Source organism: Rhyacophila brunnea, unplaced genomic scaffold (assembly GCF_057557595.1).
Source record: "Rhyacophila brunnea isolate RB1 unplaced genomic scaffold, BYU_Rbru_1.0 scaffold_6, whole genome shotgun sequence".
In the NCBI taxonomy this organism is placed as follows: Eukaryota; Metazoa; Arthropoda; class Insecta; order Trichoptera; family Rhyacophilidae; genus Rhyacophila; species Rhyacophila brunnea.
Genome location: NW_028233276.1, coordinates 18,112,829 through 18,137,163, shown reverse-complemented (window position 1 = coordinate 18,137,163; position 24,335 = coordinate 18,112,829). Strand labels below are relative to the sequence as shown.

Genomic DNA, 24,335 nt, shown 5'->3' with positions numbered 1-24,335 from the left:
ACACATAAAAATGTCTACATAACAAAGAGATTGGACGAACACCGCAGGGCACCGTCTAATTCAGTGATTCTTAACCTGTGCACCGTCAGCTTGTTGCAAGTGCACCGCGAAAAAAAATATGATATCAGCAGAAAAATCCGCGAAATAAAACCGAAAAAGTCCTTCGCGAAATTATGAAAACGTCGAAAGATCTAACGTGATTATGATTTTATCGAATCTATCGTACGCGTCTTCTAGAATACCCCGCCAGATTATTGCTGAGGAAATTATTTCCGCTATAACTAAACATTTAACTTTATTATTTCAATTAATATAGAAACTTAAATATGACTGGATACGAAATCCATTTGTTACGATTAATACATCGAGTGGTGAATTTTCGTACCAAGAAGAGAAAGAATTGGTTACCTCGTTACGGACCGTAAAATAAAATTTTCTGAAATAACTATGGAGGAATTTTGGATTTCTGTGTAAGACGAATATCCAGGGGCCCGATGTTAGAACTTGCGAGTGCCAGCTGCCCGGTCGACATGACGTCATATGACATCATTGTGACGTACTACCGGAGTGATAATAGCGCTCGAGAATATAACGCTACTCCGACAGCGGCGCTATTCATTGTCACCATACACATATAGGTGTTTCATCGTAATAATATCTACGGTGGGCACTGCGAGCGGGCGGCATGCTTCGAGCGTGTATTGGCTGACGTCACAATTACGTCATGTCGTCTGGTGCCACACGAGTCGATAGTTAGGAAATCGCGGTGCAGCTCTCTACATGAGACCACTGAAAATCTTGTTACAATTTTCAACATCATATTTGTGTGAGCTCGATTTCTCAACAATAACTATTATTCGCTATTGACTCTGAAGTCCCTTGAGAAACTAAGAAACGAAGAATTGAATTGTACCTATCACATTAATTGAGTTTCACTTCAAATAAATTCCGTTCTGTTAACAGTTTCATATTATGTATACTTATCTCTTTTCTTTGACTGTTATGTGATCTGTTTAATCTATAATAAAAGTTATGTCTGCATATTTTCTTTGTTTTCTGAGCGTTTGATTTTGGTGCACCGCAATTTTTTTCTTATGATCAAAAGTGCACCGTGACTTCGAAAAGGTGAAAAGCCACTGGTCTAATCTCTGCTACCTAGAAGTGGTCATATTTTCATTGACTTAACTCCCGATAACTAAAATTTTATTGTAACAATTAATCACTTTATTATTGTTTATTTTCAATTATGTGTAATTTGCTACTTTGTGTTTTTAAAATAAAATTACTTCCCTACCCATTTCCCTACCTATAAATAAAATCGGAAATTTTCGAACAGTTGCGTCATCACAAAAGTCACCTCATAATAATTCATCTGAAGTTAGCAGAGTTCGCGCCGTAAACAAACAGCTGCTGGATCTGTGTTTGTAATTTGAGCCTACTCTAGACGAGTATGCACACTTGCGTAATCGTACATGCATACAACCTTCACCAATACTGTTACATACAAAGTCATGCGTGTTCGTATGCTATTTGACAAGTTGTAACTAGAGTATTATCAAAATAACTCCTGCATTTACAGGTGTTTCGTTTGTTAAAAATTGAAAAAGTTAATAAAATATAACATATAAAGTCCAGTCTGCCGTATAAATCAGACAGTAAAAAGTTGATATGACTGAAAATAACGTTGAAAGTTTCAAAAACCATGGGGTTATTTGGAGCTAGCCACTTTAAGAGAATCTTGGCTTCAATATTTTTAACCTCAGTGATAACAAGTGCATCAAACACTGATGGCGAATTAAAGAAATTGCCTTTCTGTGAACCGAGTCATGCGACGGATCCGAATCCCAGTAAAAAGTGAGCGTGTTATGTTTTCATTGAATCCCTTTGCAAATCGTCACTAACCGGCCGAAGAACCTTAAATATAAATAAACAACAGCAAAAATAGTGACTCATACATACGCTTTCATTTTTCTTTTCTTTTTTATGAAGGTATTCGCATATTTACGTAAAGTGTGCCATTATAATATAGAGATTTCTATGTATGTTTCTGTAGTTAAAATAAAAATTTATATTTTTCCACTATGTAAATAATAAAATATAACTTAAGATTTTTATTTTGGAGGTCATAATAAAAATTGATTCATTAAAATCGATGAGGAATAGACCCTCAGACTCCAATATTCTCACCTTCAGACATAGATGTTGCAGGAATTAACCTTTCGTCTCAACATTCATAATATTATCTAATTTTTCCTGTCTTCGAAAATATTATTATCGATAGACTAGACTGATAAGTTTACTCGTATTAAAAGTACTTAGTCTCGTTTTTTCCATCGTTCACATTTAGAAATATTGAGTGGATTCAGTCATGAAACTGAGATCCATCTACCCATGCAGTCGATCACCTTTAAATAACCCTGGATTTGGATGTCTTGTAGATCAAATCATGCGGGACCCTAGACTTACTTCAATATTAAATACTGTGTGATATCAGAATCGTTGATAAAGCTTTTTATCAATCCTCACTTCTGTGGTCAGTGAGAAGTATTCTTGAATTGTTTTGTTAATAATTAAGAAGTATAAAATTATGAAAGTTTACTGCTACGCTGATGATAAATGATAAAATAAGTGGGTATAAATACAGTATCATACTTACAATGTAAAAATATCATACATATTCAGTAGTCATACAATGCGTAAGACACTGGCTTCTCATACCGTATGTTGTGAGTTCAACTCCCGGTGAGATCACAACACATCTGTGTGATTTTCTCAAAAATGGGTGTTCCTGTGATTGTTTCACTAATACTACTACACTACTGTATTTGGGTCTATAGTGTTAAAAATAATAGAAAAAAAAAGGAAAAATACCATATGGTTTTTTGTAGTAAAATGTTGTTGAAAAATGATCCGAAAGGATTAGTTTCAAAACATAGAAATAAGTCAATACCTAACGACTTAATTATTTCTCGGTTACGGTAGATTGTGCTAGGTTTTGGATTATTATTAGGTCTCAAATGATCACAAGCTCAAAAACAGTTATTACTACTACACAAATTGGTATATTGCATCAAAGAATGTTATTGATTTAACTAACCAGGACATTAAAAAGTAAAACTGTCATTTGCTATCTACATATGTATGAATCCTGCGACCACCACAATTACATGTGCCGCGTAGAAATTGGCTCTTTCACGCTCTTATATATAGAGGTCGCCCGTACGGGGGATACTGTCTTAGATTCAATTCAAATTTGTTAATATAACATGAAGGGATTGATTTTTTCTTTAGCCTGGTATTCATCAGTACCCTGGACGGCAAGGTAACGGCTCTGAATACAAAAGATGGATCAGAACGATGGAGCTTACCTACCGGAGTACCACTTCTTTCTTCCAGTATACATCGATTGGAGGTAAGATTACAAATTTCTTTATATTTAGTCAACCCTTGAAAATTCCACTTACCTCCGCATTACTTGCAAGTAGGTAGTAACCTAACCTAACCTAACAAAAGTCTCCTGGTGAGAAATATAATGAAGTGCCTAGTAAGTGTGTAAATTTAAATAGTATACGCCTCATATTTCGATTGCATATGCACATTTTAATGTATTCACAGTATTAAAATGTTGTCAGTGTGTATTTGTTCACATAAACGTAATATCACTGCAACATGACGGTTGCCAACATGCCATCGCCGTGCTATGAGTGCTGTTTTGCTACTTTTGTTATAACATAGTACACGGGGTAGAAGGTAGACTTCAGAGATAGGCAGCTATCAATTTGTGTTTATTTCACTCTTGGCATACCAGAGATTTCCATTAAAATATTTTTTAGACCATCAAACATAAATGTGAGTCAAAACAAATTTTGCACCTTCAGCAAATTTGGCTCGTATGTAGGATTCAAGGCGTGGCACCGAACTTCAAATTACCATGGTAGCGCAAGTTATTAATTATCTTCGAATGCGATACGGTAACCTGTTCGCAATAAATGAAGATTTTCAATTGTATATTTCATTTAAATGATTACCATTTATTTCAATATGCAACATTAATCATTTTCTACAAATTCCTTGGCTTTTTACCTAAGATTAGCAGTGGGGAACCTATGGTACGCATGCCGTATCTGGCATGCGGATGAATTCTTGTGGCAAGTGAACGAATTCTAGAACCGTATAAAACCTAGTTTCAGAAAAGTTACAGGAAAAAGCTAAGAAAAATTGTTAAATATTTGGCAGACAACCTAAAAAAAACATGTTGACTGATTGGAAAGAATTTCTCAAATTTCTGGGTAACATATTTGGTGATATCAGCCATAAGAAGACACTCACGACAATTTAGATTCTAGACTGAGTTAAAAAATTAGGTACCGGAAGAGGAAGAAAAAAAACTCTCAACTCTGATTGTGAATGGAATTTTGTAAAATCCTAGGTTAAAAAAGCTCTTGACCTGATTTAAAAATAATTACAAGATAAAAAGAACTTTTTATATACAACGTTTTTAAATTTTCTGTTGAATTATTATGCTCAATCCGCCGTGGTGCAGTTGGTAAGGCACTCGCCTTCCACCCGAGAGTTCCTGGGTTCGATTCCCGGTCATGACAAAAACATTTATGTGTTTTTCTCAAAGCCTGGGTGTTTGTGATTGTTCAAAAATTACTAACAACCACCTTGTACGAAAAAGCAAGGACATGGTTATTAATAATTCTAAAAAAAAAAAAAAAAATATGCTCAATCTTGTACTTCATATGAAGTAAATAAAAAACAAATATAGAATACTGAAATGTCATTTTGACATTTCATTTTGATTTCCATAGTTACGCACGTATATATTAATAATTTAGTTGCTAGGACCACCCCCTTAGCAACCAATAATAGTCTTACTTTTTACGGATTTTTTTGAAATAACTTTCCATACAAAACAGAATTAACTGAAAATTAATTCAATTCTGCTTAAAGATGGCTAAAAGTATTAAAAGAATGCATTGGCATCGTGTTCTGATATATTCTAAAAGTTTCAAATGTCTAGCTAGTCGGGAAGTTAGTTAAAAATCGATTGCAATATTTGTACTGGACAAACAACCACCGGACAAACAAGAATACGAGCTAATAAAAACGTTGTAATAAAAAATGCTGTTTGTAATTTTTAAGAAATCCTAAACATGCCACTCGTTATCTTATCACAGATACATTTTTAGTTCTTTTTTGGCCTATAAGCATTAAAAGGTTCACCATCGCCACCCTAGGACCTTTCTGTGCCTGCCACAGTCATGGTAAGCATACTTTGTAGTGACATTTCAAGGCTTGCCACTGAGAATTTTGTAGTGATGAAGACATTGTACACATCCTCCAGTGGAAGTCAAACAAATAACACAGTCAGCTGAAGACGCACACTAGTTTTCATATGCCTCAAGAATTCTATCACAATTTAGATTGCTATATTATTTCTCTTCGTTCAATATTACATGCCTTATGTTTATTAGTAATTTTTATTACCTCCTACATTCACAGGCACATTATTAGTCATGTGCTAAAGCTATCAACATTTATTTTTTATCAGAAACCGTAACCATACTAGGTACATACTGTTAGTAGCATAAAAATGAATTCATTTAAGTACACACACATAAAATAAAATAGTTTGTGCGTGGGAGATGAAAACAATATTTACTATATCACATATAATTTTATTACTACATGCTACGTAACGATTTTTGAAGTCATGCATGTATTTTTCTTATATTATTTTTTATCACACTTTAAATACGCAAATAAATAATAAAGCTTATCTATGTTTTAATGTTATCTAGGTTAATTCATGATTCAATTAACATCCAGATGTGCAGTTTTTTAACAGAACAATTAATAATATACTCAGGGGGTTCATCCTTACGTGTTGCATTCTGTGGTCACAGGTGGCTAGATCACTGTGCAGTCGTAGTCACCATTGTAATGAAAATATTTATGCTAATCAAACGACCCAAATAAAAATATTTCCAACTAGGCTTTAAAGTAACACAGCGTTGACAATTGAAATATTTATCAAATAATTTTGCATTATGTGTTCAAATTTAGAACAATGTTTTTCAACTGCAAAGTCATTACAGATTAGTCAAAATAAAATTAAGGTCATAAACATTCTTTTTTTTATTATTCTATACCGTGGATACAAAAGGTTTATAAATATTAAATTGAAAATACATTATTTTGAAAAACAACTTACCTATTAGAAAATATCCTAGAAAAAAGGTTTGACCGAGTAGGACTCAATTCACATCTTTCACTTTCCAAGTGAGTGCTCTAACCTTTAATTTATCAATCCATCTAGGATCTAGGAGTTTGAATACCTTAGGTAATATGTAGTAAGGTCATTTCCTCAGTTTAATCATAAATTTGATCGTTTTATATTGGCAAAGATTGGAACACCTCAAATGACACAAATATCAGATTTAAATCGCATGAGTCACGGGTGAATTTGAACATTTTGATACATACTTGTATAAATTATACTCATGGAAGCTACAAAAAAATGCATGTTTTTTTTCAATTTGTGTTTGAGATCCAATACAAGGACCCAAAATAAACGTAGCAATGTGTAGATTTTGATACCTGTCAGTCATCAGATCGAAATGATTTTTGTTGACATGGAAATAAAGAAGGAATCATGAATTCTAAACACAGAACACAGTCACAGCAGAACACCACAATTTTACTTATGCTGTTTTTATATCTAGCTCCCAAATTTTTACAATTTAAGGTGCATATTTGGTTTACACACAAGTATCTCTAATGGTGGCCCTGAATATAACCCCCGTTTCAGACAGGACACTGGTGTCGGGCTCGTATAGAATAAAGAGGCCTTTGTATTTGAATAAAGGGGCTTTTGTAACATGTTTATGAACGCCCCAGAGCTAATGAGTCAACGCGTGTCCGGTCGGTACACTTTTCCGTCGGCCGCAACATTCTCAAGCCGCTGATACACTTGTTTTTATTACCGCAGCCAGTTCTAATTTATAACGCGAAATGATGCGTTGACTCATTGGCTCTGGAGCATTCATAAACATAATACAAAGGCCCCTTTATTCGAATACAAAGGCCTCCTATAATATATACGACCGTGACACCGGTGTCCCGTCTGAAACGGGGGTTAATATTTGCATTATTTCCAAAAATTGTATTTTGCGCAAAGAACAGTTTCATCTGTTAAGATATTTTCACATATGATATTATATTAACTATATATTTAATAATGGAAAGTGTTATAGCAGTGTAATTAATACACACTGATCTGAAAAAAATGCTCTACTTGTTTAATACCCACTCATATCTCTTTTAAAATGAATGAATTTAATCAGTTACTAAGCAGACACACCTTCCTAATCAATTATTATTCATCTATATTATTTCGAAATATTGTAATAATGAATAATACAATCTCCAAAATACAAATACATAACCCCTTTATCTTAATTTAATAAATATAATAATAATTAATATCAGACAAAGGTGGTAAATTCTTTTATCTGTCAGGTCAAAAGGATTTGATTAGCTTAGTGCAAATTACCAATCATCGCTATAACAAAAATAAACAAATTAATTTTCTAGATTCTTCTGATGACATTGTCATCATCATGAATTGCTTTATGGTTTTGTGAGGGTCTTTACCTTCTCTGACATCCCCCTCCTTCGTGCTACTTTGTTCACTGCTAACCAGTTAATTACCCTATTTAATTATAACATTAATTGCTATGCGCTAGGTGCGTTGTGCGCGTTGAACGACCTAAATATTACAAACAATTTATTTTGTTTTAGCTCAGCAACGGTGGACAGTGGGTAAGACTGGTGCCGTCTCTGGGCGGATCGCTTTACAGATTCAGTGGAGACTCTCTGGAGCCGCTTCCACTGTCGGCTGACCAGCTGTTGTCATCGTCGCACAAGTATTCTGATGATCTTGTCATTGCGGGTGAGTTTCATAGTTATTATATTGTCATGATTTATTCTACAGCATGGACACTTAATCGTTGGCATTTGGTCTTTAAACTAACTAATTATGTATCCTGAGTATAGTTGATAGTTTAGCATGACAAAAAATAATACGACAACATAGATTCTGGTGATCGAAAGTGCTACCATTTTTTTAAATTCCGATTATCTGACATACGAGTATTACAAACTGTAGGATATAAATTGAATAAATCAGTGGCGCACCCAGGGGGGGTCCAAGGGGCCCTGGCACCCCCCAAAAATGAAAATTATCAGAATGATTTTAAACATTGAAATTGAAAGCCAATAAACTATACCTTGGGGCTTAGACAAATAAAAACACAGCAAAAAAATGTTTTTAGCTTTTTAGGGTTGACCAGATAAGTGAGATAAACACACATCATAAATTAGCTTTATTAGTAAAAAAAACTCGCCTGCGGCACCATTATACTTCATGACCATAAACATTTTCAATTAATTACATAATTGTGCAATATATTTTTTGATTATTATGTGTCGAGTATCGACAGCTCCATTATTAAAGTAGATGTATTAAAAATCGCCAATAATTCACTGTATAAGTACCCTTAATTTGAACTAAAACACAATTTGAAAAACGTTATTGTAGTGTTTCACACTGCCTTTAATCTTAGCGGTAGGTAGGGGGCCCGCCAAATATCCTAGCCTGAGTGCCCGTTTCAGGATGTGGGGACCATGGCGTAGGTACACCGAGTGCAATAGACAAAAGACCGATAAACGAGAAATTAGGCTGTGAAGAAGAAAAAGAGCCTATAGGACTAATTTACATTCTCCTCCTTGAGCCCCCCCCCTATATTAAATCCTGGGTGCGCCACTGGAATAAATTATAAATCAACAGATACATAACGTAAACTTTAAATGATTTAATGGTTGCTTTATCAATGGCTTATTTGAATAAATGCACTGATCATGGATACAGTGTCCCTAGCATTTGGACATACTACTTCAATTACAACTATTACAATACTACGTCAGTTAATATGCATGCATGCAAAAAAATGTCAAATTGGTTTTAATAAGCGCGAAGTTCAATAGTTTTGACAAAAAACATTATGACACAGTTTGAGCAATGTGACCGAAAGAAACCGATGCTATGGGCTTCACGTAAGAGCAGTCGGAAATAGTATTGGTAGCAATAATCAAATACACCTGTGTAAGAAATCGCAAGGCGTTTCTTTTCAAGGTTAAGTTGTTCCACTATAGGTAATAATACATTTCTAATCTGTCAGTCTTTCGTATCTACGTAGATAATCGCTGCTTTGTCTGAAACGAGTAAACGACATTCAATACTGTGTTTATTTGATTTCTGTTTACATTATGTGTTATGCGCCTGAAGATCAACTACACAAGGGATAAGACCATGGCCCCCACAAAGGGGGGGCTGACAGGGCTCCAGCCTGGGGGCCCGGCATGACGGTTCGAACAGTTGTGAGATAAATACACACCAGAAATTCGCTATATTATAAATAAAATCGCCTGCGGCACTATACTACTTCATCAAAATTAAAATATATGTAGTTAGTTTTGCAATACAATTTGATGTGATATGATGATTGATATAAATAACTACATGATAATTCACGTGTATCATTTTATATTACAATTATTTTTAGTGAATAATAAAAATCGTTATTTATCCAATTTCGAAGGCGAATGCTACTTGACTACCAAAAGAGATGGTCGCGACCAATGGTTCATAATATGATACCGACAGATAATAATTATGATATGAGTGCCGATAAATCAATAATTCAAGGGGATTTATTTAAAATATAGAAAATCGCTTAAATACACGGAATACCTTTTTGGGGAACACTACTGTAGAACATCACATTGTCCTTAACCATGGCGATAGGTAGGGGGGGGGGGGGCAAACATGCTGGCCTAGGGGCCCGCTTCAGGATGTGGGGGCCATGGATAAGACTACTTATTTACAGGGTTGTTATAAGGAATAAAGCATGAGACGCCATACTTCTTATTCAAACCCCCCTATTAATTTATGCAATTAGATGGACAGATTCTGATTTAACATTATATTTAATGCAGCCATGACATGTTAAACTTATATAATAGATAATCCGGGATTTCTTCGACAGGTGGCAAAGAAACTGCATCATTGGGTGTCTCAACAAGAAGTGGGCAGTTGGTGTATGAATGTTCACTAAACGGATGTGTCAACACAACCGATTGGAGCTCTAAAGAATCTGGCGGAGGCTTAACGCAAGAAAAACATCCTGTAGATGAACCCGGAGAACTGTTACTCATTAGGCGAATCACGCAGACTGTCCGTGCTGTGGAACCGAGATCAGGGCAAGAGAGGTTATATTATAATTTATTTGAAATCAATTACACATTAATAGTTATTTGCAATTGCTAAAATCATTATCATAATAATAGGTATATATATATATTTAAAAAATCTAATAGAAGTATTATTTAAAATATCTGAATATTGGAATGTATTTAAATATTTACCAGAAAATATTATATACAGCAATTTCTTTATTTAGGTGGAACTTCAGTGTCGGTCAGCATGAACTGTCATTGCAGCCATTCGAAGGCTGTATTCTTCCCACATCTCCGATTGAGAGCAGCGAACCGGAACTAATATTCAAAGTGGTTGTCCCCGAAGGAATCGTTTGTGCATTCGACAAGTCAGCTCCAAACGTTGTCCTGTGGAAACACAAGGTAAAATTCCATCGATGAGAATTATTGTAACATAATATATATACCACGCAATAACCCATTGAATTGGGTATGTATTGCCGTTTATTGAATGGCCCTTTGACTGTTTCTAATTACAGTGCTATAGAACAGGTATGTCCAACTTACAAAAATGCATTATATTTAGCAATACTTTCACCATCACAAAGAAAAACGCAATCTCCCATTTGTCGTAGAAATGATAAGTTATGGTCTTCTTTTGGGCACTCGCTCTACTCTCACGGGCTTCTTCATGGTTAATTGGAAATGCCTTTCACATAAGCTGGCTAAAATAAAAATAGGAAAGGAACAATCCCAAATCTCTAGAAATTAATTATCTGAAATTTCGAGAATTCTCATTTGAATACGGCAAAAACAAGCTGATTGCATTTTTTTCATTTTTGAGATTTAAATGCCAATTTCTTCAACACAGGAAGTGCTCAAGAATGGTATCATTAAAACTACCAAAATCGATTTCATTGCTTCATAAATGAAGGGAGAAGAAAGTGTAGTCAAGGCAAAAATCAGCTCATTTTGTATGAAACACGAAAACAAAGGATATGTTTTTATTACTTTTTTCACTTATATTATATTTCAGAATAAATGAGAAATCAATATATAAATGCTTTTACTTAATATTAAACCCATTTTCCAAACAATAATGATTTCATTCTTCTTTTTGCTCTCCTGTACAATTATCATTTTGTCGATGAGCCTGTTTTTGCCGTGTACCCTTCATTGTCACTCGGACAAGCTGCTGAATGCAACCGGAATTTAAAAAGTCAATGGGATTTCTCGGTAACAAAAAAGCTTTTGACTTTCTTTTGAACGGAATTTCTTGCCAGAAGAGCTAAAAAAAGATCTCAATGAAAAAACATTCGGCAAGAAGAGGTAATTTCGTAATACTAATGATTTCTCGGAAAATCAAAAACCCAATCACCATTCCTGAGAAAACAAATATTTTTGATTTTGAGATTTCTCAAATCTCGATAAAAGAAAAAAATCAATAGATCACAAGCTCCAATAACAACTAAATGTACACGCTTTTTACATTTTCATATCTCAATTCCTATGGGTCTATGTTACGATCGTCGTGTTGGACATACCTGCTATAAAAGAAAGTTTTTGCTGTAAATATCCTATCCAATGAAAGAGTATAAAATGTAATATTGAATTTTCATTACAGTTAGACGCACCTGTGGTGGGCGCATGGAAGTCAGATGGAGGACATTTAAACCCTCTTGACCTCTTTGGAGTCGCTCACATCCCCTCCGCTGCAAATGGTGACCCCAATATTCCTCGTCCCATTAACCCGGCTGTTTACATTGGCATGCATGATCGTCAGGTAAACACAAAATTTATTTGGCGCTTGATTATTTGAGGCAATCTATTTTCAAAAACATGTACATAAATAATACTTTCATCATCTATGTATGTATCATTTTTTTTGCACAATATGTAACGATCTATAACTTACAGAAGCTGATTGATTAAAGTGATTACTAATGAATGTTCATTAATCCAATTATATTTTGTTTATATTTATTTCAACAAAGAATTTATAAACACATATTGTTCTAATTTAAATATGTAACAAATACGATGGAAAATAGAATCTTACCGACCATTTACACTTGAGACACAAAAACGTTTACCACAAATATTTAATTGTGGATATATCGGTATTTGGAAATAAGACGTCTCATTTAGTACTAGCGAAAGGTGGAGGTGGGCTGTTAAGATCCAACATAAATAGTGCACACTAAACTTTGTCAATCAAACGTATTTATTTTCATTAAACTAAGTGATAGTGTTTGTTAATTTTTAAAATTCAAATGAACACTGCCTAATTCAAGCTAATACAAGATAATAGTCAAAAAATACTTTATAGATATAGATTTTTATCGATTATGGTTTGGTTGGGTAGGGCTTAATGAATTTTAAAAACAAACCAACACCATCTGTAATGTGTATTCTTAATTCAACGAAAACAAACAAGTATGACTGAAAAGGTGTGCACTCTTTTTGTCGGATCGCCCATAGCATACCTAAACTATTATGGTTTGGTTAGGCAGGGTTTACTTGAATTTTAAAATCTTACCAGCACAATCTGCAAATTGTATTATTCGTTCAATAAAAACAAATAAGGATGCCTGACAAAGTTTAGTGTGCACTATTTATGTCGAATCTTAACAGCCTATCTCCACCCCTCGTCTCTGTCATTTAGTAACGTGCATGAATTTTATTATGGGTTTTCTAATTATGAAATCAACGATAAAACAAAAATAATACGTAGTCAAAAGATCAGCTATAGTTATCGAAATTAATTTGTTATTCATATTGAAAAATAAAAATATATGATAATGTACATACGGTTTTAATCATAATTGACAATTTTATTACAACTTCCTGACTTTTTTGTGATTAAAACATTTTTAACGATCAATTACAGACCATCCAATTCACTAGACAAATAGGCTGACAAAATCCACTCTTATTTCAAAATGATCGCTTCATTTTGTGATTATCTAACTGCTAGCTGCCTTCACACTACCCCATGCTCTAAGAAATTTAGTATTCATTGGATTTACTATACTTAATTCCAGCTTTACGTCCAAGAGTCAGTGAGAATGCAAGCCCTCGTGAGATCTCAGGCAAACGCTCGACCGGCCTTGGGCACGGGAGGCAATGGAAAAGAGTCTACTCTTATCATTCCATGGAAGCCGATACCTGCAAGGTCTCCGCCCGATTGGGACAAGGTGGATTCCGACACTGCGCTCTTGAATGTTAATGAAGGAGACCACACCACTACGGCTATCTCTGTTCTCTACGCTTCGGAATATGTGAATGGTTAGTACGTGTTAAATTTATAATTAATGTCTTTCTCATTAGTTCTGTTATTATTTTTATTTAGTACTTGCATTTGCGATAATTATCTTTGGTCGATGAAGAATGATATATCGATTGATCAATGCAGTGAATACGATAAGTGTGATGCAATTTCTATAATGAATTGTGTTCAGAATAATTTAACCACGGAACGTGTATTTACAATTTATTAAAAACACTTTTACTAACCATTAAATTTTTTAAATTTCTATTATTAACTCTTAAACTATAATTATTATTCAATTTATAATGCGCATTTTTCATACTTTCACTATTGTACATACATATTGACATCAATTTAAAAATATTTCAGTAATTTTCAGTAACATTTTTGATCGCAGGATATAATGTTGCCATGTTAGTCAATTATATTACTATCTTAGGGTTTAGTATCTCTCATTCCATTTTCATCTATACATAGCTTTTGTCCACAGAACAGATAATAAATAGAATACCGATAGGCTATATTCAATACGCCGCATGTTGATGCAGGCTTTTGAATGTGTGAGTGTCCTACGAAAATGAAGCACGCATTATGAACGTGCAATAGTGTGTGTAATACACCAACATTAAATGAGCATAAATGCATAAACCGAGAGCAGTTTTCAGTATTCGACATAAAACGTATTCTTGACACATGTGTAAGTTTAACACGGATTCTTCCTTACTCGAGTCGGTTACCTGCTATCGCCTTACCCGTTATGTATTTCAGTTCCCATTATTTCTGAGTTCCCTGCTTTTGTCATTATTTAGATTTACATAATGTCGACATTCGCATCAGTCCAATAATTATTGGGATGAAAAATTATTGATAATTAAAACATTTTTAACATTTCTCATTTACAGTCAGGCCAATTCACTAGACGAATAGGCTTATCCTATTAACTCTCAATTACGAAATCATCACTTCATTTGGTGATAAAATATCTGTAAACTGCCTTCAAAATATGTCTCAATGTTCTAAGAAATGTAGTACATATGTACTCATTTCATTGGATTTAACAATTTTAATTAAAACTGTACATCCGTGAGATCATAGACTACGTGTGCGGTGAACCATCACACAATGAAGCAGACATCTCACACCGTGAGGAGAGATTAATTGTTATTACATCGTTAATTATAAATTTTAAACAACCAACATTATTCAACATCTTAAACCGTGTCCAAAGTGTTTCATCAAGCAATACATTGCAGGCAATGGATACTTCCTTTTCACCAAGGAGGATCGCAAGACACTCGAGGGACCGACATGCGTGGACAATTCCACTGATTCTCACACAGAGGCGGACCCTGGCGATAAAAAGCTTCAGCAACGGACTCATAACCTGCTATTGGATGGATCTAACGAAAGCGAGGAGTACGATTTTGAGAATGCTAATATTAACATCTTTGTTGTCTCCTTTCTCTACTGGTGGTAAGTAGTGTTATAATTTTCGATGTGATTTTTAGTGATTTTGAGCTGCTTATATTATCCAAACGTCAGGTCGGGTCCATGGGTCAGCAAACCCATTTCTATTTATCTTATTAGTAGAGCTGGGTTTCAAACAATTGTAAACTACTTACATATTAAATTTGGTTACATGTAAATTGTACGTATTACATTTCAACGTAGCACAGTTGGCCGTGAGCTTTCTAATCCGAAAAAGATGACCGTTCATCTCTATAGCAATCAAATGAAAAAAATACGCGTTGTTTGTGGATCATTGAAAACAATAATATTCCAATTTAAACCTAACCTAACAAATAATCCAGTATGTCAGTTATTTTCAAAATTTGTTTGCCGCTGGCTTCCTGTAAACCGACAAGAACCATGTTTTATTTAGACATAAATTTTATTTCAGTACTATATGACCCAAAGAGGTTGGACAGTCTTTAATATACGACCATATATTTCCGATACAACATTTCACGGTGAAGTGTGATACGGCAAACTGCATACGTACAAATTTCCGGACACGATTAAATTTGTGAAACTTGTTTATTTTCTTGTTGTCTAAGTATGTACATAAATGTCATTGAGTTTGACTCGTGGCCTGCAGAACTTAAAACATATACTGTTTGGCCCTTTAGAAAAAATAATTGCAGACCCATGCTTAATAATTTTATATCATAAGAAATAGTTTTGCAGTATATAAATATATTATTTAACTATGATATTAATAACAGAACACACTTTGGTCTATCAAGACAACTAAAGTCCCTGTACTTGCTACGTCATGCTCACCATAATGAACCAGAAAGAGAGCCAAAAAGTTCACTGGACAGATGGAGGTATCAATCCCATATACTCGGTATCCAAACAGGAAAGCGACTACTTTAGATATAGTTACGATAGGGAAAGTTGATAAAGAAGCTAAGACCCACCCTTGGGTTGCCATGCTCTGATGATAATTATTAGTAACACAATGTGATCATTTCAGGAGAGAGGTTGCCGCAATAGCTGTTGGAACCGCCGTATTGGTTATAATCGCATCGCACATGTTCTGGAAAAGTATACCACCCCGGGAGGTCATACATAGAGTAAGTAAATCACCCATAAAATTTTTCTAATAAATATATAATTTTGAAAAATCTAAAAACCGAAGATAACAATCAGTGACATGTTGCTTCGTATATAATGTCCAAAAAAGTTTGCGGACCCCTGATATAATAGGTATTTCAAGTACGATTTTAATCACTGAAGGTATTTTCATTTATTAGAACAGACTTAACATTTGACAGGGCACATTTATTTGATAGTTATATAAGATTATGGAATTGATTTTATCTTATTGAAAGGAGCTTGAGATTATAACAATATGCTTTGTAGTCCCAAAAACATGCCTGGGATCAAGGCCTGAACAAAAACGATGCATGAGTGCGAGTGAGAAAGTATTCGGCACCCTTACAATCTTTGCGACACGCGCTAGAGTAAGATAAAAGGTCTACACATGTGTTAGTTAGTTTCCAACAATGTCGCTGGCAAATCGTGGTGAAACGCTTCAGAAAGCGTCCATAACCGCGAGCTCGTGTTGCTATAATAATTGCTGTTTTTTGTGGTAAACATAAAGTCAGTGGTAAATATGTTTAGTTAATTAAGTAGAAAATATGGTTCTGTGTGTTGTCTTAAAATGTGGTAGCCGTACTGATAAGCAAGAAGATGGTATTACGTTTCATAGGTAAGTTGATACATGTTCGTGATAATTTATTTGTATATTATTATATATTTTAATATCAAGTGACCTAGTGTTTTTTTTCGAAATAACTTTAATTATGCATATCTTTATCTAATGGTTGCATTTTCACTGCTTAACAATACTATATAATGTAAAAAAATAGAAAATTATATTTTAATGTTGAACGTCTAGTGCGAGCACTTTGGGCGAGCACTAGCGAAATGATTATTCATAGGCGTCCGCAAAAAGTGGGCATGTGGTTAAAGTTGAAGTAACAAAAAACTGAAAAAAAATATTAGTAAAGATTACCTATAGTAGGCAATCATTTTATTGTTTTGCTAAAGAAATGGAATTTAGTATACATGTTGAAAAACTCCCGAGGAATAATCGATTTAGTGCCCTGTTTGTTAACATTTTTGCTTCGTGATTTCCTAAATGTAATTAGTTTATGAATGTTATTGTAATGTTGCTCCCTAATGGATTACAGATTCCCAAAATATGAACCAAAAAGGCAGAATTGGATAAATCAAATACATCGTGTCAATCCTTCCAGCTGGGCTCCGACTTCCAGTAGTTGTATTTGTTCCAAACATTTCGAAGCAGCATATCTTAAAAGAACGAAAAAAAGGGTATGCTTAACGTATGACGCATTGCCCACGCAATTTGAAGGATGCACGTCCTTCAACTTGTGTTTTAATAATCTGAATTTTTCAAAGTGATTTTCTTTGATCCATATTTTGTATTCGATTTGCTATTGTGCATGTCTATTTATATACTCTGTAGGTTTATATTTTTACATGATGTGATTTCATACCTTTGAATTATTGATACTTGTAAATTAATATGATAATTTGTTAATTTTAATGTAAGTACCATATTATTATGATAATTAAATAATAATACATTTTGAAGTTTCTGTATTTATTATATTGAAGATATCCACCAATGAATATTAATAATTTTAATAATATTCCGTTTCTCCCGCACGCCTATGGTCTCGAACGTTTGTATACGCATATGTCCACTCACTCACACAACCAAACACACGGCACGCAGCTTCACTTACCAAGGCAATGTGAAGCGTCTATCTGTATGTATTGTCTAAGCCTGGGATAGTTATATTTTAAATTGGATCCTTGCTCAAACATTGATCTCTATCAGGTAGAAAAAGACCAAAAACGGTTGCGTTGTCTGCTGCTCGACAGCTTTTACGAAAATTAAACTATCTGTCCTTTGATCAGTCGATCACACTAATACATCGGTTCACACATCTTACCGATGTTACGATGGTAACAGTACATATTATAGCTCGACAGCTTTAATCTAAGTAAAATAATGTTTCCGACAATTTGGCTCATTCATGATGCATGGCTTCATTATTTGCAGGAGTTGGTGTATGTGGAGCGACATGTTGAAGTTTATCCTCAGCACAGTGGCAGCGGTGGCTCCTCCGCCCACACTTCGGAGAGCACGCCCTCCATTTTTAAAAGTCGCCTGGACGACTTCACACCTGTTCAGTGTCTCGGCAAGGGAGGCTTCGGCATTGTATTTGAAGTTAAGAATAAAATTGACGAGCGCAGCTATGCCATTAAGCGAATTAAACTTCCGAACAAGTAAGTGTTATATTATTATTTTTCTCAACTTCTGGGTATTTCTTTTAAGGCATTAATTTCTCTCACATAAAATTTGTAAAAATCACTCTTATTGCAATATAAATAGAATTCATTTTTCAAGTACTCTCGATTGGAAATTTACAAATGGAAAACTTGAATTGTAGATCAATGTAATGCTTCAGTTCTTCTATTGTTTTTATTAATTTTGTATATTTCTATCACAGCAAGTGTGGCTTTTTAAATATTTTTAGTAGTTCTTGACCTTGCAAGAAACTTTTTATTGAAACTGTGGGAGAATTGCCTATGTTTCCATGGCTATTATGACATTTTATATCTGATAATCAAAATATAAAGGTACTAATAAACACAATGACGATCTGGTATATATATGCCATTCCGTTTACACATAAGCGAATATATGTCAAAAATTATATGAAGAGGCGTGGGCGTAGAATCTATGACACCCGTATATGCCAATCCGTTTACACACGATGCTGTAAAATCTATTGTGTCACATATTTGCCACTGATAAATTCTACCAACATCACGTTTGACAGACATTATGGTTGGTACGCTTTCGAAAAAAAATATATTAGTCTATGAGTATTCGCGAACGTCAATCTGTCAAATGAAATATGATCAAAATACATCAGTTGCATATCAGTTGGCTTGCTAGGTTATAGGTAGTGAGATTTGAATCTACCTATACTTATTAACTATTTTGTTCTTGTCCACATCGTATTATAATGCCAGCGAATGTAGGAAACTCATGGATGCTATGTACCATAATTTAATAAGAAAACAACAAGTTATCATGTACCTATATAAATTTCGTACCTACACTTGTCGTGTGATGATTTCGATGGGTGATTATTAAAGGTTGAGCCTATGAGCCCCTTATTTGGCAATAACATTCCGTTCCAAATCCTGAACTATTTCAACCCATGCAACATTTATTTTAACTCTGTTTTCATAGTCAGATTGTGCGCAATCCCACAATAGTGGACTAGTTTCCATGATTCTTATTAAATAAATAACAGCGTCATCTGTCCATTCCGCCACGATTTTGCGAACTCATTTATCAGTTTTATCCATTTCATTACTGTTTATATAATAATTATTACCGGGTACCTGTGTCTATTGTCAAGATGACATTCGAAATGAAAGACAGAAAAAACACTTCCCGCGCGATCTATGACCCATAAACAATAATATATGACAACACAGACAAGGAACGAGTGTCACACAAAATTATCAAGGTGTTTACACTTAGCCGAAAAACTATGACATTGAAAGCTGTCATAAATCGTTTGACATATATATGACATCGTATTTACACATTGTGACACAGGACGCCAACATAAGAAACGGGTTTTTCGGCATATATATACCCGATCGTCATTGAGTCTATTTTCACCATAAGACAATTACATATATAACAATTGTTTGACTTGCTTTTCAGGATTGAATCTAGAGATCGAGTATTACGTGAAGTAAAGGCGCTGGCTGCTCTAGATCACAAAAATATTGTCCGATATTTCAATGCTTGGCAGGAAACACCACCGATTGGATGGGAAGATCCCATGGAAAGGTAAATTATTTTGATTACTGTCCCTTTGCACTTAGTATAAATATATACCACATGAGCGTGAAGTTCGATAGTTTTGATAGAAAATATGAAGTAGTTAGGCTTCATGAAAGAGCAGTTGGAAATAATAATGGTAACTCGAGGTGGAAAAACTGGTTGATTTTGAAGACTAAGTATACTTACTACCAATATAAAAAAATACTTGGTATCAAAACTTGTTCCAAAATACTTTGGAATTTGGTATTTGGAATATTATATAGAGCGTTTGGCGTGCATATACGACACAAGTCTCATACTCAACTGGAACTAAAACCATATTATTCTTAACTTAACTCCATATTATTATTTCAAATATCGGCTTCAATAGAATCGCTAAAAATACACTGAGCTTGGCTTTTTGAAATGTCCCATTTATTATAAAACTTTAAACACATTTTAAATTTATCAGTTGTTTTTCTGAACACTCAAAATCTCAGTAATAGTATGTAATAGAGTAATCTCAAATAATAAAAAATCGGGAGCGGCTTACGGCTTGGAATGTGCTGCGACACAAAATTCATGACGTATTGTTCATGCATAAGATTATGTCATTCGAATGCATAGGCCATAGACTAATAAATTAAAATATACTTGTATTCAAGAGCTATCTAACTCTCTCGCTCGCGTGCATTTAATGTCAATAATGTTGAAAGTCTACCAACTAGCGAGCGACTCGGATGATATCATCACAAGTTTTTTGGAACAAGTCTATTGGGCCACACATACTGAGTACCTATGGGTAGTTTCATCCGAGACTTGAGTACACAAACTGGTGACAGTATTTCCAACTCACCTCTAATGGTAACAATAATTAAATTTACCCCATATAATTCGTACTCACTAGAAGAAATCGCAATCTATACAATTTAAAGGGTAAGTTGTTTCACTATAGGTACAGGTTTGACTGGTGTGATTTGTGTCACAGTATTTCTGTTTCATTGACAAACTATAACAACACCATTATAATAAGCCATATGCATTAATGAATTAATCAATGAAAATGCTTATTTCATTTGAGTTTCTAATCATTTGCAATGATGTATCTCCATCAGTTTGATGATTATGTTTTGTGAATCCCAAATACACGCACTCACAACTGCCATATATTTGTGTATGTAACATATGTTTGCTAAAAGTCAATTTTAAAATTTTTAGGGAGTGGAAATCTGGTCACGAATTTACTGATACATTCTCAAGACATCCTTCAACCAACGCCAACATGATGGCCTCAGTGCAGACAGTGCCCCAAAACAAAGGCGACAACGTTTGCATTAACATTGCACCAGAACTAACAATCAACAAGTGTTACGATGCTTTAGAATATGACAAGAACAAAGCAAGATTAAGAGACTTGGACATCAATCGACAGAGATCATACAGCATGAGCGATTCCTTCAGTGTGTTCTCTAAAAAATCCACACAATCCATAGAGATTACTGATTTTGCCAATGTAAATGAATTAAGTCTTCGTAATGTAGATAATGACGACGACGACGACTCGTATATTATGTTTGAACACTCGGAAAACCACAACGAATCCAATGCGGAGAATAACCAAAGTATTAACCGTGAAAGTATCATTTCCATATCTGACTCTGACTTTCAGCAGAACCCCAATTTGGATGTCTCTCACTGTAATAAGTCGCCTAAAGTAAATGGCGCTCAGATGGTCTGCATTGATGAGTCGCAGATTTGTGCAAAAGTCAAAAAAGGCCATAGGAGGAATCTGTCACTCGATCTACAGTCTGCGTCGCAAATGAATATGTCACCGAGATTCAAACAGGGCTGGCAGCCCCGCGATAATGTTTTCCTCTACATTCAAATGGAGCTGTGTCAACGTGAAAGTTTGAGTCACTGGTTAAAGAACAATCTTTGTCCAGACCACCGGAAAAAACAGGTATATTTAATAGTGAAATAAGAGTATAATTGTTTATATTGCATATAAAGCATCTGTTTACATATTTACAACAGATAAGTTACATAATTATGTGGTCAAAATCTAACAAAAAAATATGTACACATTCTATGTCTAATTTCATACAATTACATTATATGTTTATCTTGGTTTATCTGTCTGTCTGTAATGCATAAACTGTCTCTCTCTGACGCACGTAAATTTGTTATTTAATTATTATTGATTAATATTTATTTAGTTATTTAATCTCGACAAAGAATAATTATGAAAATATTCATTATTGTCAAATAATATTTTATTATTTTTATATTTTCACAGGTTGTGAACATATTTGAACAGATAGTCCATGCCGTTGAATATGTGCACCTGCAGGGCTTCATCCACAGAGATCTGAAACCGAGTAACATATTCTTCTCTACCGACGGCACGGTGAAGGTGGGGGACTTTGGTTTGGTGACTGCGATGGCTGATCCTCTGTCGTCTGAAGAAAACCAGGCCAGGAGTCCAGTATTCGGCGAGTCGGCGCATTCTATCATCACAACAGCTAACCAAAAACGGACACAGCTTGTCGGTAAGGATTTTCAATACCAGTTATTAAAAAAATGTGTTTGGTCAGTGAATATTTATTCAAAGGACTATAATTAACGGTGACATTTTTAATTTGAACAGGAACATACTTGTACATGTCACCGGAGCAATCCCGAGGTGAATCTCATGGCTTCAAAGTGGACATCTGGTCCCTGGGCTTGGTCCTTTTCGAGCTACTGATTCCGTTCAGCACCGACATGGAGAGGGTAACCACACTCAAAGGATTGAGGGAATCTCGCTTTCCTAATGGATTCGAAAAGCAATTTCCTCAAGAAGTGAGTTGTAGAGTTCAGTTAGTAAACCTGATTACATTTCTGTTTTTTGGCTAAAGTCAAAGAGGATAAGGCCATTCCTAAAGCAGTTCATTTGACCTTCTTGAATACTTGATGGCAATTACACAAAGTTTTTATTATGGTTGAATTGGTTGCTATAGAAAAATTAATATTTTATGTACAGGAAAACCTCGTTAATGTTCGTGTATTGTGTTCGTACACAGTTAATTCGAAATTCAATGTAAATCTATCAGATACGGAAACAATGTAACAAAATTGCCACATAAAAATATTTTCCCCAAAATTTTACTGTTATATGCCATACATTTTATATTTCATATTTAGAGTTTTTCTATCGATTTCGAGCGTGGTTTTACTGTATATATCCTGGTACCTATTTATAAGCCTTAAGGAAAATGCCAGCACACTAGGACTCTAGGACATTAAGACTAGGACTGTAAATGTGGAGATGTTTTTATCCAGAGGGCCGGACAGACCTTGTGATACTTTCAGGGCCCACAACGGCGTATTTAGATTTATCTAGCCTTTTTTTGTTAATAATTCTACTTTATCTTAGTTATTTATGTTGACAGATGTTTCGGGAAAATGCATCATCTTCAACAGTCGACATGAGACATGGGGCATTAGCATTCTTATTCCATGACAAAAATAATATGTCTATTTCATGTATATTTTGTTTATTTTTAGCATTCTCTGCTGAATCTTATGCTGTCCATAGAGCCTGGTCGTCGCCCGAGCACTTTTGGCGTGCGAGCTCGAGCCCCGCTTCTTCATCACACCGACCCTCGCCACCATTTTTGTCTTCCATCTCGCTCGGCAAGCAGTTCCTTCTCGTCAATATAAAACACCATCACCTGTCATCCAATACCCACCTCCTAGTGTTTGTGATTAAATTTAATTATCTTGTTAGTAGAATTCGTTGTACACCGATATTTATGGCTAAATCCATTTGATAAATGTTAACTTTATCAAAGAACCCTAGGAACTCCACATTAATTCAAAATCTACTACACTTATAGGAAACCATAATTGAGCATAATTGAGACGTCTCTATTTTTAAAAAAACCGGTAAGTCCACTATTCAATTTTTGTGGTAAACAACAATTTAGTACACCCGATCCTCTTTTTGCACAGGGAATACATACCAAAGACTACCTTGCAAAAAAAAACTGTGTAAAAAAAGATAAAAATGGTAGATAGGTTCCATTACTAATCAACTCAAAATACGAAATTCTTAAACTCAAAAATAAATTAAATTTTATTTATTATTTATATATAAAAGTATTTATACATAAAAATACATAGTTTTCGACTGAAATTAAATTTAGCATAGAGAAATATATTCATTCAGTGTCGCTACTTGACAATAAACGTGCCCGTTTACTGCTGTTTTTCGCTGGCAAAAAATCACTCTCATCGCTGGAAATATTTAATGACGCTGACGCCGAAGCACGCGGCCTGTCTCTTGTATCGAACCCGAAGTGACTGTCTAGTGGCGCCATGTATGTATGTCTGGGCGACATCCGGTGA

The 24,335-nt window shown here is 34.6% G+C and overlaps 1 protein-coding gene across 1 annotated transcript; it reads left to right on the top strand.

The window, feature by feature from the left end:
• Positions 1–1,540: 1,540 nt before the first annotated feature.
• LOC147065336 (eukaryotic translation initiation factor 2-alpha kinase-like) lies at positions 1,541–24,047 on the top strand. The gene is made up of 15 exons (XM_085957332.1): positions 1,541–1,854; positions 3,292–3,412; positions 7,810–7,960; positions 10,116–10,338; positions 10,530–10,707; positions 11,909–12,067; positions 13,329–13,572; positions 14,809–15,028; positions 16,035–16,134; positions 18,156–18,382; positions 19,845–19,973; positions 21,165–21,906; positions 22,243–22,495; positions 22,594–22,787; positions 23,493–24,047. The coding sequence occupies exons 1-15, from the start codon at positions 1,703–1,705 to the stop codon at positions 23,646–23,648; spliced, it is 3,249 nt and encodes a 1,082-aa protein (XP_085813458.1). The 5' UTR covers positions 1,541–1,702; the 3' UTR covers positions 23,649–24,047.
• Positions 24,048–24,335: the final 288 nt, after the last annotated feature.

Coding starts and splice junctions, on each gene's coding strand:
- LOC147065336 (XM_085957332.1), top strand. CDS start 1,703: ATGGGGTTATTTGGAGCTAGCCACTTTAAGAGAATCTTGGCTTCAATA. Junction 3,413..7,809: donor CCAGTATACATCGATTGGAG/GTAAGATTACAA, acceptor ATTTTGTTTTAG/CTCAGCAACGGTGGACAGTG. Junction 15,029..16,034: donor GTCTCCTTTCTCTACTGGTG/GTAAGTAGTGTT, acceptor TGATCATTTCAG/GAGAGAGGTTGCCGCAATAG.